At 43.0% G+C, this 20,143-nt stretch overlaps 1 protein-coding gene across 21 annotated transcripts in view; it reads left to right on the forward strand.

Moving 5' to 3' along the window:
* TPM1 (tropomyosin 1) overlaps positions 1-9,664 on the forward strand; it is a 28,886-nt gene extending 19,222 nt beyond the window's left edge. For 4 of the 21 annotated variants that reach the window (XM_017506184.2, XM_017506185.2, XM_037730534.1 and 1 more), the window contains 5 exons: positions 280-355; positions 778-840; positions 1,139-1,208; positions 2,621-2,699; positions 4,116-4,315. In XM_017506184.2, the coding sequence (XP_017361673.1) occupies positions 280-355; positions 778-840; positions 1,139-1,208; positions 2,621-2,699; positions 4,116-4,119 (292 nt within the window). In that variant the 3' untranslated portion in view covers positions 4,120-4,315. Of the gene's footprint in view, positions 1-279; positions 356-777; positions 841-1,138; positions 1,209-2,620; positions 2,888-4,115; positions 4,316-7,643 lie in introns of those variants that run through there. The other 17 variants (XM_017506186.1, XM_017506207.1, XM_017506189.1 and 14 more) reach the window with 7 other exon arrangements.
* Positions 9,665-20,143: the final 10,479 nt, after the last annotated feature.

A 20,143-nucleotide genomic window follows, 5' to 3' on the forward strand; every position in this document is an offset into this window, starting at 1 on the left:
GTTTTCCTTTCATAAATGCTCTTTGGGCAGCCAAAAAAGGAGCCAAATTATTGCACTTCAAAGTTGTTGGATTTTTGTCACCCTGCCTTCTGCTGTTGCAAGGTTGGGGGGCAGTGTTCCTGGCAAAAGTAAACATTTTAATACCTGATGATTTGGCTACTTTAAGGCAGCCCTTCGTCTCTAGGACTTGGTTTTCATTTTTTCCCATCCCTCTCCTTTTTCTCTCCTCCTTCCTTTGGCTTGTCTCCCACCCTTTCTGCCTCTGATCGAAAACATTAGCAAATGTGCCGAGCTTGAAGAAGAATTGAAAACTGTGACGAACAACTTGAAGTCACTGGAGGCTCAGGCTGAGAAGGTAGGCCAGGAGCATGGTGTCGGGGAAAGGCATCGTTTAAGTGCTGCTCAAAAGAGACCCTGCCGGTGAAAGCAACCGTACATAGACATTTTAGTAAATGACAATATTATGAGGTGATTTTTGGAGAGTTACTAGATAACAAATTCTTTTTTTTAACTAGAGAATTTATTTTATGTTAGGGATGTGAGTCATCAATTTAATTTAAACCAAGTGCCAAGTGGATAAGTTATCTTGTTATCCCATGTAAAACAATAGGCAAGAAAGCAGAGAATGTATTGCAGTGTGCCATTTGATATCAGAGGTTCCATTACCTCCTAAGACATCCTTAACATCTGTTGGCTGGGCTGGCGAGTTCTTTGCATGAGAAGGCATGAGTAGAGTGAGCTGCAGCCTGACATCTGGAATGCTCTTTCTAATTACAGTACTCGCAGAAGGAAGACAAATATGAGGAAGAGATCAAGGTCCTTTCCGACAAGCTGAAGGAGGTAATATGAGAGTTGTGGATGAAGCCAGCTGGATTTTAAATGAGTTTGTTTTCATGGAACTGGTCAGGGCCTTTTCATTTTAAAGGTCCAGTGATCCAAGTCAGGAATATTCAAAGGTCGCCTTGGAGTTTATGTGCCGTACTAGCTGCCATTTCTCACATTAATGACTGAAATTGACAAGTAGTCTCAGATCCATTTTATGGGTGATGTGCTTCATTTTCATCCTCTAGTTTTCCCTATGTTTGTAGCTAAGGAAAACATAAAACTTCCCAACTTTGACTCAAATAAATCATTACAGGCTGAGACTCGGGCTGAGTTTGCGGAGAGGTCAGTAACTAAATTGGAGAAAAGCATTGATGACTTAGAAGGTAAGATCTTAAGTACTGTTTTTCATTTACTCCTTATGGTTGAATACTGATCTGGCAGATTTTCCAATTCAAATTTTCCATCTACCTTGATAGACTCCTTTGCACTTACACATTCTTTCTGTCTGTCCTCTGGGGTTTTCCTCTTTGGCTTTTAAACTCACGAACCTGAGTCTTCTGCTCAAGAGGTGACTAGTTAGCCACCAGCCCTAGTGGCAAACACCATCTAGCTTAACTTCATGCTCATCATAAGTGTGGCAGGTTTATTTTTCACTGTGAGTGACGTGCTTATAGGTGAGAATGACTCTAGTATAGTTTAAATCTTTAGTGTTATTTCCTAATTAAATTGGGAAGGATATGGACTTGTTTTTAGAAGAATCCGTCTTCTTCCAAGTGTGAATTCAAAGTAAGGATTTGGGTTTGTTTTTTTTAAGTCATTTATTATCTTAGCAAAGTATTTTAGATCCTGAAGGAGGAGCGGAAAATATAGTTAAGCATTTCTCTCCTAGGGCATTTAGGTTTTATATTAGTAATAACCCCTCTATCTCATGGATATCCTAACTGTTGAGCTTTGAAGCTTGTGAAGGGTTACTGTGAAAAAGAAAAACGACAAACATATACATCACATACAAATAGAAGGGATTAGAGAAGGAACTAGTGTTTGGTGCAGATAATAACCAAAATAGTAGAGAAGAGAGAATGACAAATGGTTGCAAAATGATCTGCCAAAGTGCAGCAAAGTATGAAACCTGCATAATTACAAAAATTAAATTGCACACGTGCCATATAAAGTGTGGCGCTCTTTTTCAAGCCTCCTGGACCAGTAATAGGCAGCTGGAATGGGAAGACCACAGGAGTAGCTTAAATGACACTAAGAAATCACTATCCGAGTGGTCTGGTGTGGTCAGGAAGTCAGTGGTTTGAAGGTGGAGCCACATAAGGACTACAGGCTGTAGTCACAAATTGTTCTTCCAAAACACTGCCCTTGGGTGTTTTTTTTCCCATTGTTTGTAGCTGCAGGTGGCTGACTACTCCAGTGTAATTAAAATATAGCTCTGCAAAAGAAAAATGTTCCATTAGCCCCTACTCCGCTGACCAGGAGACAGCCTTCTGTGGTTTCATTTAGGATTTAACATGGTTTACTGATACACCTACCATGTTTGTTATGATTTTCGTAATGAGTCTTTCTCATTTTATTTTCTAATGGGTTTTGTTCTCTTTGTTTTTGTTTCAATTTATTTAAAACAAAACGCACGCCTCCTGCATTGGCCACCTGCTGCGGCACCAACCCCTTCAATGCATTGCCCTTTTCTTGCTGCTGTGTTGGGATGGTGCGCGCGCCACCCTCACTCACCCCCCATCTCTTGATCACTCTTCATGTTCTTGCACCTCTGCCTTCCACTTCCTGGTCATAGACGAGCTGTACGCTCAGAAACTGAAGTACAAAGCCATCAGCGAGGAGCTGGACCACGCTCTCAACGATATGACTTCCATGTAAACGTTCATCCACTCTGCCTGCTTGCACCCATGCCCTCATGCTAATGTAATAAATGCACCACCATTCCTTGCTTCTTGATCTCTGCACTCCTGTATTCACCCTTTTTGTCATAACCTAGAATAGTCATTGTTTTTTCACTTTCTACTAATATGAAGGCGAACTAGATTAAGTGTGTCTACACAAACCATTTTCCTTTCAGATTCCTTTTATTTTGTAAATGCTAAATGAGAGCAATGAACTAGAATGAGTGACCTTGAGCACCATCCTTTTGGGAAATTAAACTCAAGTAAAACTAGATGGCCATGCTGTTGTACAGGAAATTCTCAAGAAATATCAAAAATTTGTTTCCTGAGATTCAACTAAGTACAACATAATCATTTTCATCAAGTAAATATAAATTGAAGGATGGTACTATAAAAGATCCTCTTTTACTTTTAAGAATTCTAGAGTAAAAGGAACCCTCTGCTGAATAACCGAGGCTTTAATTTCGTTTTTTTGAAAGGAATTAAAATGAATATTTACCATAACCTGTGTCAAAGAAATGGGAAATGGAACACAGATTGTACAATGTGAGCTTAGGAGTTAATGGCCCAGATTTTACTGTGAGGCAGTAAGAGTTGGAGTAGGTAATCCTATTATCAAGAGAAGAATCTTGAACAGATACAACTAATTTACATATTACTAACCAAACTTAAACATTAAATTTTTTCTACTAAATTCTAATCTGTGATATTTCAGAGTTCTTCCGTCTAATATCACCCTAAATTCCATTGAAGCTGGAAATGTCATTTTCCAAACCCACCTGTCATTCATTTACCCAAAAGCAAAAAAAAAAAAAAAAAAATGGTAACTTGAAGAGTGTGGCCTGTGCCTGCTGCCTTAGAGGTTATAATCCCCACACTCAACATAAAAGCCCCTAGAGACATGACTGTTGCCATGGAAACCAGAGAAAAGTCTGTCTTCTCATCCCCCATTTGTAATTCAGGGGGTGGATCAGATCATTTGTCTCTAAGGTCTCTTCCAGCGCTAAAACATGGTGATTCTTTGGGAAACACTTTTTGCATCCAGTATGATTAAATATTCTGAAAGATGAGTGTAGCATAAAATTTGTTTTTAAATTCTGTTCATGGGTCTTCTTAAAATGGACCCTTGCCCAAAGGCAGCCTGTGACGCTTCAGGTGAGAAGACAGCAGTCCTTCTGATGGTGTGGCTGGCAGTGGGTTTTGCATGACTGCTTCTTGTCTGTGTTTCAAGTGCTCTCATCTATTGGTTTGTTTTCTTTTTTTTTTTTTTTTTNTGCGTGTCCATCAGCTCCCCAGGAAGGACTCAGAGCCAGCGCATCATCTCTGAGGCTAATTCGGCTCTAGAAATAACTTTTTTCCTTTTTCTCCCACCTTTTTATCTTCACGCAGATAAGTTTCTTTGCTTCACTTCTCCCAAGACTCCCTCGTCGAGCTGGATGTACCACCTCTCTGAGCTCTGCATTTGTCTGTTCTCCAGCTGACCCTGGTTCTCTCTCTTAGCATCCTGCCTTAGAGCCAGGCACACACTGTGCTTTCTGTTGTACAGAAGCTCATCATTTCAGTGTCAAATAAACACTGTGTAAGCTATATCTGTTTGCTATTCTTTTTACTTCTTATTTATTGACATTTTAGTTTCACCATTGAATAAAACTACAGAGCTGCTTCACACATACGAGGGTTAGTTTTTTGGCTGCTGCTTTCTTTTAAATTCTGAACATTATACAGAATTGTATTAGGAGCTTCTAAAGCACAGTAGTTCCTTGTTGAACTTTAAAAAAATGCCCAGGCCTGCACCCCTTCAAAGGTTAGAGTGAGGCCTGGACATCTATGGGGTTTGGGGGGGATTGTGATGGCTCTGGTATGCAGTCTGAGTCACACAGGGGATGTTGCTTATTGAGAGTTGTAAGTTCTGGCTTGATCAGTGTCTCCCTTTGCTGGAGGTTTAGCTTGGGATGTAGTGACCCCTCTGTGTTGATACTTCGGTGGCCCTGCTTGGGAGGACATGGCTAACTGATGAAAGGCTCATAATGAATGGTTCCGTAGCTATCCCACGTTACTAGGAAGTTATACACTGAAAAGGGTGAAAAAGAACTTGGATTCAAACAATGTAAATTTTGGTTATTGTCGATCATCCTTTTATAGCACAAAGAAGAGTTCCGGCTTTTTCGAAGTATATTTACTACTCAGCTACCTTTATTTTGATCATGAAAATGACACCTTAGGTTTTCTAAATATGATTACTCTGTTCAGTCGTGATTTGTTTTGTGCTCTTCAGCACATATTCTTTGGGAGGGATTGTACATAATCTTTGTGTTCAATGGCTGTGTTTTCATTTATGGACATTTTTTAAATATAGCAATGAAAGTTCCTCTTTTTTCCCCCAACAATTGTATTTCATTTGGGCTTCTATTTTGGCTAACACCAATTAAGTGATTAAAAAAAATACATTGCAAAAATTAGAACTTTAACTAATAGGGACTTTAGTGTCATAATTCCCAACATTTGTCCTTCCTCGACAATCTGACTTTATAGTTCCCCGTAACATGGATGATCTGCATGTTTTGTATATAGTTTTTTTGGCCCATATACCACCATACTCAAATCAGTTTGGACAAACTCTGAAGATAGTGTCATTCTCACTCTACAGAAACTTCAAAGCAGAGAGGAAATACTCTTTTAAAAAAGCTGTGAATTAAAGTATTTTAGTCATAATGTGATGGACTTTTAAATTTAGAATCTGGACAATGTCTCTCCTTTGAGTGTATAAAGGCTTCTATAATTTCATGTTTTTCTTTTCTTAAGGCTCCTTGGGCCTGCTTCTGACTATGACTCCTTCCTTGTTCTTTTTTAAATTCAGAATAAGAGAAGTATACCCTTCTCTGAGCAAACCCTGCTTCCTGACATAGACAAAATGCCAAGTCTGAAAGTTCTGCTGAGCAGATGTTCATGTAATTCTGGAGGCACATCTGTTTTTTGGAAACCCTTCCAGAGACTTTCACACTTTCTATAAGTACATTCAACAAGGGGAAGTAGGCACTATTGGATCAGGAGGGCAGGTCGGGAGTAGCCCAGGGTGTGCATATGCAAGAGGAAAACAGCAAGTCAGGTTTATCAGGAAATTGTTGGAGCCCAGGCTTCTGGTTCAAAGGGCCAGGCCATAGCCACAGCTGCTCTGGTGAGCCAATCCAAAAGCATCACTGAGTTTTTGGGCACTTGAAGCTTCAGGCAGCTGAGAGTCTCCATAGAACGGGAGGGGAGAACACTTCCAAGGATAAGAGCATGTCTTGTCCCTGCCTTTGGGCCACCCATGCACACCAGCTCCACAGTAGCTGAAGGAGAGCAGGTCCAGAGGAGGCGGTGGGAGGGACCACTGTCCTTCCTGCTGAATTCACACTGAGCCTCTGGATTCTCCAGTGTTTCTCCAAAGTTCTTCCATTCTAGCCTGGCCAAACATTTGGGTTCAGCAAACTGAGACATGCTCCCTACCCATGGCGACAGTTCCCTATGACCATAGTGTAAATGTAGTAATGGGGCTATGTCTTGCAACCCCCAAGCATATGCCACATGCAAAACACCACGGGAAGCAGTGGGGGTGTGGTAGAGAGACAGGCTGGAAAGGTTCTTTGCTCTTGATGAGCTGGCTGTCTGGTGCCGGGAGAGAGGAGTGAAGCAAGTCAGAACCAATAGGCATGTGCATTTGGAGCTAACAAGGAAGAGAGAACCATCCTGACTGGGAGCTCCCTAGAAGAGGTAGCTGACATTTGACTGGAGTTTTGCATATTCAGAAACTGTGGATGAGCAAAGAGGACAGAGCGGCAGATATTCCAAGTGAGAAAATGTAACGAGCATAGCATTCTCCCATCACCTACCATTTATGAGAATGTTAATGTGAGAGCTACTCAATCTCTTGACAGACCTGGGGGCTGCAGGCACATTTTCCCCAGGAGTGGGATTGTTAGTTTTTCAAGACCATGAAATATTTCTAGATCCAAGTTGTCACCATCATTCAAAGCCACCATGCATCCTCCGGCTGTTCCCAGTGCATACCGGGCTCTTGTTTGTCAGCTTGGGTGTCCCCTGGATCGTCAGATACAGACTCCTGTAGTTGGTTTCCTTGCCCTGTGAGCAGATCATGTGTATCACGCTGATCTTCATGTAGGTGTTCCAAGCTTTGTTCATTTTATCCACATCCATTAGCACCACACATGAATGCCATCCTCTTCAAGAAGCAAGCAGGTACATTCTAAATCAGTGTTGAGTGGAGACAAGTGCTTGTTCTTTTGCTATTTGAATAGATACCACTATCAAAGCTAGATGGGAGTCAGAATGTGGACCCTGTGTTTTGGTGACTGGGGGAAGGACAGGGACTTAATTCCAAATTTCAAAGTATTTCAGTGCAGCAAAAGCAGTATCCCCCAGTTGGTACTACCTGAAAGGAAAGCCTGCCCTGGGAACAAGAGGAAAGGGGTCCTGGAAGAGGTGGGCTACCCTGGGGAGGTCGAGGTTTCAGCTGAGTTCAACACTGAGCCCCAGTAAGGGGTGGATGTCACGCTGGCTTGCCTCCAGCTGGGCCTCCATTCCCAAACCTATTGCCAGAAACTATATATGGCTCATCTCACAAAGTGGTTTAGTGCAGTGTAAGAGGAACATTCACTCTTTCTTCCTCCTCCTGTTGCTCCCCCTCTCCTCTTTCCCTACCAAGAGAGAAATTCTGACCCTCAGTCTACAAAGCTTTGTAGGGTCTACTCTTCCTCGATACAGGACAGGTGACTATGGGGTAAGAGTAAACTGCTCAGCAAATGACCAGCTACTGTCCTGCTTGAGGTCTCTGTGTTCTCTATTAACTGCCTCTCACTGAGTCTGCTAACCTTTCTTCCTTCTGCCTCTTTTCTGCTAACCTGCTTGCTGACTGTACAGATCAACTCTACCAGCAACTTGAGCAAAACCGCCGCCTCACTAATGAACTAAAGCTGGCCCTGAATGAGGATTAAACTTAAGAGTGAAAAAACTTGGGCTGAATTCTAGGAGTGGAGCCCACGTGCAGAAAATCTAAGACTGTCCTCCCTTCAACTAATAGAGTTGAAAACCGTTGCTTTCTGCAGAAATGCAAATGCAAGGAATTGGCTGAAAGTCCGGCCTTGCCTGCATTTTCCTCTATATGGCTGGAATAATTATGTTCTCTTTAATCACAAAACAGCTTTTATGGTAAAATACTTATTCAATTCAGCACCCCTCTTTGAAATAGCAGGTCCTCTTGTTTGAACTGATAATGAGGACCCCCCCAAATTTTCTATTTCCCACTGACAGCCGTGAGTCCTGCTTTAAGTATATATGTGTGTGTGTGTGTGTGTGTATTCCTATTACATATTCATATTCCTAACAAATATCTGGTATAGCATCTGAAATATGATTAAATGTACCTATGCTTGGGCAAAATAGCTTTTGAAAACAGGAACTCATGCCAGAAGCCCCGGGTTGTCTGAAAGGTAGGCTTTATTCAGTCTAATGGTGCTGTTGGAGTCTGGGGAGAATGTCATGCTAATAATAAATAGAACATTATAAAAATAATAAAGGAATGTCCTAATGAAGTGTGCATGAAACATGTTGGTATTTTTTTTTTTATGAGCAACAGAAATACATCATTTTAAAAGTTCTCAGAAAACCTATTTGTCATCTTTTTTGTGAGTTTGTGTTACTGCACAACTCCCACTTTTAACTGCCTGTACCTCGGAAATGTCTGCTGTTAGTAACTTCTCCAGTTTGTATAGCAATGCTGCAGCTGTATTTGGTTTTTACCTCTCCCTGTTCCCATGGCACAGTCAGTGAACCTTCACCAAACCCCATGTGCATTTTATCTTCACAGTGAATTGTTGGTGGAGGTGCACCCGACTGCTCTATGAGAATCCATTCCATGGCTCCTTTGGGTCAAAGACATCCTCCCCCCGACTTAGATTCTTGTCTAGAAATGAGTAATGTCTTACAAGCATGCCTAGTTCTAATCATCTCATCCTGTGTTTGTGATTGATGTTTGCCTGCCTAAATGTACAAACCACCATTGTGTCCAAAGCACAGCTATTCATAACTTAATTTTCTAATCCCACCACAGAGAAAGTGGCTCATGCCAAAGAAGAAAACCTTAGTATGCATCAGATGCTGGATCAGACTTTACTGGAGTTAAACAACATGTGAAACCTCCTTAGCTGCGACCACATTCTTTCATTTTGTTTCTGTTTTGTTTTTAAACAACTGCTTACCCCTTAAATGCATTTTTATTTACTTTTACCACTGTCACAGAAACATCCACAAAATACCAGCTAGGTCAGGGGGTGGGGAAAACACACACAAAAAGGCAAACCCATGTCAGGGCGATAATGGTTTAAATGTGCCATTTCCCAGGTTGATGTTGCCACACTTTGTAGAGTTTAGCAACACAGTATGCTGAGTCAGCGTAGGAATCCTCACTAAAGCAGAAAAAGTTCCATTCAAAGTGCCAATGATAGAGTCAACAGGAAGATTAATGTTGGAAACACAATCAGGTGTGGATTGGTGCTACTTTAAACAAAAGGTCCCCCTGTGGTCTTTTGTTCAATATTGTACAATGTAGAACTCTGTCCAACGCTAATTTATTTTGTCCTGAGTTTTACTACGAGATGAGACTGTGGATCCTGCATGCCTGAATTCACTAAAGCCTAGGGTCTGTAAGCCACGCTGCTCTTCTGAGACTTCCATTCCTTTCTGATTGGCACACGTGCAGCTCATGACAGTCCGTAGGATAATAATGAGTGTGGATTTCCACTCTTTTCAGTTTCTTCATGTTAAAGTGAAAGATTTAGACACTACATAAAATTGGTAAAGGACATTTTCTTGAGAGTTATAACTATATGTAAACATTGTATAATGATATGGAATAAAATGCACATTGTAGGACATTTTCTAAATTTGGTGGTCCTGTCATTTATATGTTCTTAATTTGTGAACTTTTGATCGTGCATGCAGCTGACCTGCCTTCCCCTATAAATGGGTTCTCAGAACAATATCCCAGAGTCCAGGAGAAACTAGGTGTCATGTGTTACCTTTTCAGAAACACTAAAAACAGCATTATTTTGGTCTCTTAAAGTTATAACCAAGCAAGAGAGCACCTTTCCAAATGTAATTTTCAATGTTATTGGTGTGTATCTGCACATACATGTAGGACTTTCACAGTGATTTTACTGGTTTGGGGATTTTTCTTCTGACATATCAGCTGAGTCTCTAAAAGTGACATAGCCACACATGAACAAATGCTGGGTTAATGTGCCAAATCTACTGTTGTCCCAAAAGTACTGCTTTAATGAGTCTTTATGACTTTCTGCTTCCCAACTCATGAGTTCTCAATTCCAGTACATCTCCATTTTCTCAGACTTAGAAACTAAAAATATTATCAGTCATTTTCCTAGCTCTTGAAGACTTTAAGCAAACAAAACAGATTACACACAATCCTGGCTTAAGTTGTACTGCAGGGAGGAAAAAGGATGTTCTCACCAAAAGCAAACAGCAGAATGGACATCTATGAAAACTCATTTGGATGCAGATATCTTTTCATTTGAAAGTATTCAGTATCTCTGTAACTGTTCTTCCATGCCCCTTAATCAGGAATCTCTTCTCCACAGAAAGACAAAGGCTATAAGGCCAAGAATCCTAGCAGGGGCCCAGAGCCTGGTTTTAGGTCTTCTAAAAATCTGTCACCTTGCTCATGGCAAATAAATGCTCTGGTCTCAACCTTCCCACAGTTTCAGCACCCCTAGGCTCACCTTTGCCAGTCCCCAGCTAGGAAAAAACCCACTCTGCACCACTGTAGTCATGGAAGCCTTTCCTAAACCTGGCCCTCTTTCACATGGAGAGCCAGATCTGGCTTCAAATCAGAACTCCACCTTTATTAGGCTTCCTAACCTGTCAAGTCCCAAAATCCAAGCTGCTCCATCTTTAAAATGGAGGTGAGATTAGCACCTAGCTCATAGTTTGTAACTGTGGGAATCAAACCCATAACCACTTCAAGTACATGGCACAATGCCAGACACCTAGGGCTTGTTCCATAAAAGTTAACTGCTCAGCCAGGCATGGTGGCTCACACCTGTAATCCCAGCACTTTGGGAGGCTGAGGCAGGTGAATCCTTGAGGTCAGGAGTTCAAACGATACCAGCATGGCCCACATGGTGAAACCCTGTCTCTAAGAAAACTGCAAAAATTAGCCAGGCGTGGTGTGCACCTATAATCCCAGCTACTCTGGAGGCTGAGGCAGGAGAATCGCTTGAACCTGGGAGGCGGAGGTTGCAGTGAGCCGAGATAGTGCCACTGTACTCCAGCCTGAATGACAGAGTGAGACTCCCACTCAAAAAAAAAAAAAAAAAAAAAAAGGGTTAACTGCTGTGGTCCTCAACTTGTCATTTATGCTCCAAAGACCACTACAGAGGATAGTACCCATCCTTGTGAAGCTAAGGGAGCACTAACTTTACCCCAAACGATGATGATGGTTATGAATACTTGCAGGTGCCATTTATGTGTGCTAATGAACTTGTACTCACAAGGGTTATTCCACTTAAGCCTCACATCACTGAGGCTCGGAGACTCAGTTCAGTAGCTCCCAAGTAGTGGGGTTGGGCTTCAAACTCTTACCCTGTGTGACTCCTGAGCCCTGCCTGGAATCTTCTTCCCCTTGTTTCCAACATTTTATGGCAGAAGAAAAACAGTTCCTAGATACAGGTGAAAACAGATGAAGCCACAGGTATAATTAGGAGAGGAGGAGGCTGGGAAGATGGAGGTTGAATCAACCCTTTAGCAGCTGACATGACTGTGAGGGAGTGGTTTCACATCGGACTTACTGTCTGGGTTCCAGATATCAGATGAGATCAGGTAATTATGAAGCATACCAATTCAAAGAATGATTACCTAATCTTTCAGATTAATATAAAAAAGGAGAACAGCCCTGTTTATACATGATACCCCCCGGGGGTATGACCGGGTGTGATAACCTCTGAACATGCCAGCCTGTGAGGTCAGGGTACAGAGATTAGGACTTTTCAATATGGAAAGGCCAAGACTGGAAGCTGATACGGTGACCATTTAGAGAACCATGAAGTGTAGAGAGAGAATTCAAGATTCATATTCTAAATTCCGTTGCTGAAACTGAGGAGGCCCAGATTTCAGAATGAACAGCTGGAATGGTTGCCCTTTTCAGAGTAAAGCATTGTGGAACTCCACAGAGAAAGGACACAGGGTAAACACATAAGCATCTTTCTTTTTTTTTTTTGGAGACAGTATCACCAGGCTGGAGTGCAGTGGCGCAATCCCGGCTCACTGCAACTCCCGTTTTCTGGCTTCGAGCAATTCTTCTGCCTCAGCCTCCTGAGTAGCTGGGACTACAGGCAGGCATCACCACGCCCGACTAATTATTTGTACTTTTAGTACAGACGGGGTTTCACCATGTTGGCCAGGATGGTCTCGATCTCTTGACCTCATGATGTGCCTGCCTCAGCCTCCCAAAGTGCTGGGATTATAGGCGTGAGCCACCGTGCCCAGCAAACATCTTCAAAAAATATAAATTTATGATGAGAGTGCTACATATTATCTGTTGGTTTTTTTTTTTTTTTTTTTTGAGATAGAGTCTTGCTCTGTCTTCAGACTAGAATGCAGCGGCGGAGTCTCTGTTGCCTAGGCTGGAGTGCAGTGGTGTGATCTTGGCTCAGTGAAACCTCCCCCTTCCAGGTCCAAGTGATTCTCATGCCTCAGCCTCCCGAGTAGCTGGGATTACAGGTGCATGCCACCATGCCTGGCTAATTTTTGTATAAAAATAAAGAGAATACTCAAAAAAGTAGGGACGAGGTTTCACCATGTTGCCCAGGCTGGTCTCAAACTCCTGACCTTAAGTGATCCACCCGCCTTGGCCTCCTAAAGTGCTGGGATTATAGGCGTGAGCCACTGTGCCTGGCCTACAATCAATTATTAAGAGAAAAAAGAAAAGCACTTTGTGGCTACATTCTGAATTTTTTGGCACTGACATTGAAGAGTACAGTTCCCCTCCTTATTGTTCTAGAGTTGGTATTAGGAGAAACAAAATCTAATTTTTGCAAATGCTGGCTTGTATCCTCCAGAGTTCAATACTTTGGGCCTGATTTCTTTTTTCTCCAGGAAAAAAAAAATTATATATATATCTGTCTTTTTTACTCAAGATATTTGAGTGTGTGTTAACCATTTTTTCAACTTGTCAACACTATTTGTAGCTAATCCTTTTTAATCTACAATCAGATGTATATGCAGGGGGAAAAAGTCTGAATTCTGCAATCAAAACAAAAAGCGCTAGAGCATTCAGGGAGCCATCATTTCCAGAACTGGAGACAAGGGTTTGGAAAGACATTAGAAACGTTGGGCAGTGCAAGAAGTATTCCTTCCATTACCCAGACTTTTTGACATTGAGGGTTTTCAGAGCTACATTCCTGCAACAGATGTCATAATTTTGCGTGTCAAACAATGAATGAAGCTATGCTGAGATTTCACTAATATGAATGTAACTTTTGCCAAATTTTTGACAAATGGGCATCAACCCAAAGGAAAAGGCTGGTTTCTGCTGCCCGTGAGAGTTTTCTTTCCATTTGTTACCAAAGCCACGGAGAACATAGGGTTGAGTGAAGGCCTTATCAAGGCCTGCCAGGGCTGCTGCCCTAAACTTAAATGCTGATTCAGAACTGGAAGGAGCCTTAAGATCATTGAGGTTAGAGAAAAACGAAACCTAGAAAGATTTAGTGGCTTGCTCAGAGTCATCTACCTCTCGTGGAGGCAGCAGTGCAGTGTAGAGCCTGGAAACCAGAGGTGCTGGCTTTGCATTCACTCTGTGCTCACAGGCCAGCGGCCCAGGTTAATGTTACCAGCTGGGCATTGATTTTCCCCTCCCTGAAGGAGATGGTTTCACTGCTCCTCTCCACCTGCCCACTCACTTCCTGAGGGCTGAGAACCGAATGGGGCAACATGTGTAGAGTCCCTCTTCTGCTCCTTAGCCCCAATCCTTTTTTACCATCTGCATTAGGTCCTTAGGGAAACTGAAAGTAACTTTTTCCTTTTGAAATGAAAAGCCCCAGGCCAGGGGGATATTCACTGCATGGCCATGGTACCCCACAAATGGCCGAGTAACAAAGCTCAATTAACAGTTTCAAAGTTTGTGTTTGAGTTGTTTATCACCTGTGCACAGGAGGCAAAGAATGTTTCTTTCTTTTTTTTTTTTTTTTTTTTTTTGGGGGGGGTTTTTTTTTTTTTTTTTTTTTTTTTTTTGAGACGGAGTCTTGCTCTGTCACCAGGCTGGAGTGCAATGGCCCGATCTCGGCTCACTGCAACCTCCGCCTCCCGGGTTCAAATGATTCTCCTGCCTCAGCCTCCCGAGTAGCTGGGACTACAGGCACCCACCACCATGTCCAGCTAATTTTTGTATTTTTAGTAGAGATGGGGTGTCACCCTGTTGGCCAGGATGGTCTCGATCTTTTGACCTTGTAATCCTCCTGCCTTGGCCTCCCAAAGTGCTGGGATTACAGGCAGGAGCCACTGCTCTTAGGCCTGGCACTGGACGTAAATGAAAGCAGTTCAACCCTCATTCATTCTAGAGGACCCACTAGGCAGATCCTGTGGAACCGTAGAATCCACTGTCTCCAGAGGGAAGCTAATAACCAGAAAGGTGAAAAGTGTGTGGCAGGGGAGCAGGTGTTCTGTCTCCCGAGGGGCCAGCTGGGCACCTGTGGGCCAGAGGATCAGAACAGTTGGCTCCTCTTGGCAGATGCTGCGTGGGGGTGGAGTCAGAGAGCCCGACACACATCATTATTGTAAGTCCTGGTCTGCTTTCAACTCCAGAGACACTCAGAAAGGATGTGGAATGCTGCCTTTCCAGTGGAACTACTGTTAAGACTCATGAATCCAATGTTAAACTCTCAGATGCCTGCACTGGTATAATATAGCCCTTCGGCCTTCTGGTGAGCTGGGATTTGATGGGCTGCCCACATTCTGCACCTCTACTCCTCCACCTCACTTCCTCTGTGCAATGAAGTGTTTCACAATGAAACACTTACCAGTGAACTGCTTGAATCATGCTGTGGTCAAGGACGCCTTTATCTGAAGTGAGCCGCATCACTATTTACAAAAGGATTAAGCACAGTTGCCAAAAGTCCAGTGATGTAAATGTTAGAAATGGAACCCACACCAGCCAGTAGGGACTTTTGTTTTTGAGGGGGATGCTGGCGTCCTAGGGATGGCCAAAGCGTACCTGCATCTCAGAAGCCTGAGCCAGCGGGAAATGATTAACTGCTGGTTTACTCAGCTCAAAGCCTGTCATTCCATGATTTGTTTTCCTGCTATCTCCACACAGAACGCTCCTTTCCAGAACACTCCGGGACTGTCTGCCTAGTACCTTCACAAGAAATTAAAAAGAGCAAAGGCAGAATCATTTGCCTAAGAATAGGAATATTAAGAAAATGTGCCTCGACAAAGCATTGCTAAGTTCAAATCTGGGCCAAACTGCTCACCTGTCTTCCATTGCTAACCTTCTACCTGAAAACTATCCACTATGCCTCTTTTTCTGGCTTTCATTCTTCCCCTCTGGCTACAATTTTTTGTTACTCTGAGTTCTTGTTCTGCTCATTTTCTCTCAGAAACAGAAAGAGCTTCCATATTGTCTTCTAGTAACTAGAATTATTAAGATTCATGATTTGGCCTAAAAAACAAATTATATTTCCACTTAAGAATGGTTTACAGGCCAGGTGCGGTGGCCCACACTGTAATCCCAGCAATCTGGAAGGTTGAGGTGGGTGGATCACCTGAGGTCAGGAGTTTGAGACCAGCCTGGCCAACATGGTAAAACCCCCTCTCTACCAAAAATACGAAAAATTAGCCAGGCATGGTGACAGGCTCCTATAATCCCAGGTACTCTGAAGACTGAGGCAGAGGCTGCAGTGAGTCGAGATCGTGCCACTGCACTTCAGCCTAGGCAATGAGAGTGAAAGTCCATCTCAAAAAAAAAAAAAAAAAAAGTATGGTTTACAGTATTTTAGGGACTGTATTTTGGGCTCGGGTGGGCCAGAGGAGCAGAAGAGTTGGCACGTCTTCGCACATGCTGCGTGGGGCTAGAGGCCGAGAAGCCAGCACACACCATGATGGTAAATCCTGGTCTGTTTTTCAAGGTTGGGGATTGTAGGACAATACAGAGAAAGTACAATAGATGTCTTGCCCTCAAGGAGTCTATGGAGGCTACTAAATATACGCACAAACACACTCAAAAATAATAAAACCAGATATGATTACATGGCAGACTGAGAGTAAATGATACAAGACTACATGGAAAACATGTCATGCCCCCTTCCTGGAAGATTTTTAACCATCTCAAACCAGTGGAAGAGGCTTTCCTGGGCATGCTGTATAATTTTCTCAGGGGTATCTGGCCACAGGCAAATCACCACTCACCCTCGTCTCTCAAGTCTTAGAAACAAGAGCTCGGCTAGTTTAAGAATGCTTTGGTTTGATTATTTACTCTGGCTATGAAAGTTTTTGTTCATTATTGTAAGTTTGCTACCAAATTCTCATTTTAAAATCCTCCTCTTACCCACCTCTCATTCCTTGCTGTAGGCCATGTAGTTGTATGTTGCTGTTGTTTTCTTTTGGTTTTTAATTTTTGGTCTTATCATACCTTTGCTTTAATGCTAGAGCATCTCTTAAGCTTTAAAGGAAAGAGTAAAGTATAAATGAACACATATATATACCCTTAGAGCCTAAAAAAATCAGCTTCCTACTCCACCAGGGAGGTCTGAAGGAGACTTTGATTTCTGGTAAAGCAAATGGATGAGGATAGCCGCTAACATTCACTTCTTCCATGAGAAGGCTCCCCAGGCTGATTCCTATAGTCGCTAGATCTGCTGGGGCTGCCAGATTTCAGAAGCCTCAGCCAAGTTCAGAGCCTCCCTAATGGGCTAGGAGCCTGGGTGTCTCTAGATAACCCATTTTCCATTCTTCCAAGAGAGAGGACTAGTGGGGCAGTGGGTAAAAGAGAACTGGGTCTCAGTGCTGTTTTAATACGAACTGCTGGGGGCTGCAAACTCCTCTTTTGCTCTCCTGGTTTTGGTTCCTACCCAAGAAACAAGATATTCCTGATAAACATGGATAATTGGCCGGGCACAGTGGCTCACGCTTATAATCCCAACACTTTGGGAGGCCAAGGGCTGGGGGTGATCACCTGAAGTTGGAAGTTCAAGACCAGCCTGATCAACATGGAGAAACCCCGTCTCTACTAAAAATACAAAATTAGCCGGGCGTAGTGGCACATGCCTGTAATCCCAGCTACTCGGGAGGCTGAAGCAGGGGAATTGCTTGAACCTGGGAGGCGGAGGTTGCAGTGAGCCGAGATCCTGCCATTGCACTCCAGCCTGGGCAACAAGAACAAAACTCCCTCTCAAAGAACAAACAAACAAAAAATGGGTAATTAAATTTGGATAAAAATGACTTGAGCCTGAAAAATTCATTCCAATTTGTATAACAGCAATCGATGTGGGGTTGTGTATTTAAAGGAATATTTAAATTTCATGCAGCAATTTGCAAGTTCAAATGAAAAGCTATTTGCTACATTTGGATACAGAGTTGCAAGGGAAATAAGCAAAATGTACACATAAGCTAAATGCCACCATTTAATTGTGTACATTTTGTATTTGTCACAAAGCATTATAAAAACAATCGGGAAAATCTATGAAGGACAAAAAGGTCACCAGTGGAAAAAAATAACTTTTATTTTCCATATGTTTTGCCTGTGGGTTTATGGAAGGCTTTTTATTCAAAATGTTGGTTTTTATTCAAAAAAATTTGCATAAGCATCTTCCTGTGTTGCTCACCTCGTCTTCTGGTCAATGTGCCGTAATTTGTTCTCCTATTTTTAATCACTGGGTTTTCCTAATTTTTTTTGTTCTCACAACCAGGACTGATAGGAGATTTTTTGTCATATGGATATTACATACAGAAATGAAAACATACACTCAAAAATAAAACTATTTCATTTAAGCACAGACATACCCTAAATATAGTGTTAAGTTGTTTTTTAACTATGTAATGATTCCCACTCCAGCCTGGACTCCTTTTTTGATTTCCAGGCCTCAGGTTCTTAAAAGAGAAACAAAACAACTTTTCCCAAACTGGTGGAATAAGGCCTTGAAGAGTTCCACACGTTATCTCTGTCTTTCCCCCTCCCTCATCTTTCCTGCTCCTCCAGCAAAAACACACAAACTTGAGCGTAAGACATGCCTTCACCACAGCCACCCGGCTCTTTCCTGTACCCCTTGTCTACACCCAGTGTTGATAAAAGTAAATGACGCTGTGTGGGCTTAGAGGCACTGCCCCAGGCCTCCGTTCTGGGAAGACCCTTAATTACTGGATGATCAACAGTGATAGAAGGAGGAAGCAGCCATAGAGAAAACTTAACTGCCCCACTAACGAGGCAGCCTAGATAGTGTGTACAATCCCAGCCTTCGAAATTAGACCAGAATTTAAAACCCAGCCTGGGTAACAAGAACAAAACTAACTAGTTGTATGACTTAAAGTAAGCTGCTCAACTTCTCTGTGATTATTTCCCCATCTGCAAAATGGGGATAATAATACTAGTACCCTGCATCATAACATTCAGAGCATGAATAACTAAGATACTGCATGAAAAGTTTTAGGATGGTGCCTGAATATCAAACTCTCAATGGTGAACAACTTCTTTTGCTGTGTTCTTTAAATAGTCTTAGATCCTGGTGATCAGCCCTTGGAAGTCCCCAGGATTCAAAGACAAGGCTGCCCCTCACCTCTTCCCTACTCACCTGTCAGGCTGCCCTAGTGTGCTGTCATTTTCTCCTTCAAGGCTGCCTCTGATGCTCATTTCACCAGGATGATTCATTGGGATGTGTCAGGGCCAGTGGCGAGTTAGCCTGACAGCCCAGCTGGACCACCCCCGTCAAATCTTACGGAAGCACACTTCACCACCCGTCAGCACTAAAGTCCAGCACTGGTGAGCCGTAAGAACAGCTTCTCTCCAGCATGGGAAGAGGGGCCTGAGTAGACCCCAATGACCAACCATCACCAGCTCTCCAGGAAGTGCCTCCCCAGTGGCATCCAGAAGAGGTGTCCAGGTCCTATGTCTCCCCAGAGCACACTGGGGTTTGTACCCAGGGTTAGGTTTCCTGGGGACTTCTCAGTGACACTATGAAAACCTAGCTCCCCTCCTTGTTGATCTTGCTCTCAGACACTACGAGGTTTCCTAGGGCACTTATAAGTGGAGTTTAGACAATAACAATATCCTGGTCCTCTGGTGAAACTGTTAGCATCTGAGGGGCTGCTTTGTGGTTCCCTCTGCTGGGCTTGCCACTCCTGCCTTTGTATGTTTAACCTTTAAACAGGGGGATTGGCGGGGAGAAGCAGGCTATTCTCAGTCACAGCAGGTTCTGGAGATGCCAGCGGAGGCCTGAGCTGGAGCTTTCTAGTTAGGTTTGCCTTTTGCCTATAGAGGATTTCGGGTATAGGGCAGGACACAGGGACCTAGCCAGCACCAAGAATAAAAGCCAAGCATCTACTCCATGCTTTTGGTTCTGGCTGGCCAAGGCATCTGACACCAGGGAACATCTTTCCTTTCACACTCTATTGTCCTGGGGCTTCAATTACATTCCTGACTGAGAGCCCAGGAATGAGAATAGCAGGCACTCCAGAAATGCTTGAGAAGTGACTACGTAACTTTTCAGCCTACTCACCTCTCTAAGCATGGTGCACACCACTGGTCTTCCCGGTGGAGGAATCACCGCCACCTCCAATACGTGAGCAAACATCCCTTAGCCTCCGATCTGGAATTAAAAGGAAGCAGAAGGTCAGCTCGCCGCTTGTTAGAGCTGGATTACCCTACAGGGGTTTGTACCGAGTACATTCACAAAAGCACAGCACCCAAAAGAATGAGAAACAGTGTTATAATTTTGTTATTTTATACTTCAAAAAAAAGGCACTGGCTCATGCTAAATCCCAGCGCTTTGGGAGGTCGAGGCAGGAGGATAGCGTGAGCCAAGCCGTTAAACGCCAGCCAGAGCAACATGGCAAAACTCCATCTCTACAAAAAATATAAAAAACTACCTGGGTACGGTGGCACACGCCTGTTGTCCCAGCTACTTTGGAGGCGGAAATGGGAGAATCAATTGAGCCTAGGAAGTCGAGGCTGCAGTGAGCCGTGATCACACGACTGCACTCCAGCCTGGGCAACAGAGTGAGACCCTGTCTCAAAAAAAAAAAAGGCATTGACAAAGTCATTATTGGAAAAATCTGAATTTATGTAGTCTTATTTCTACTTAGTAGTTTAGTGATGTTTTATCTTGAGTTACAAATGCCTTTGGTGCAAAGGATATCTCATG

The sequence above is a fragment of the Cebus imitator genome, unplaced genomic scaffold (genome assembly GCF_001604975.1).
Source record: "Cebus imitator isolate Cc_AM_T3 unplaced genomic scaffold, Cebus_imitator-1.0 Scaffold350, whole genome shotgun sequence".
Classification (NCBI taxonomy): Eukaryota; Metazoa; Chordata; class Mammalia; order Primates; family Cebidae; genus Cebus; species Cebus imitator.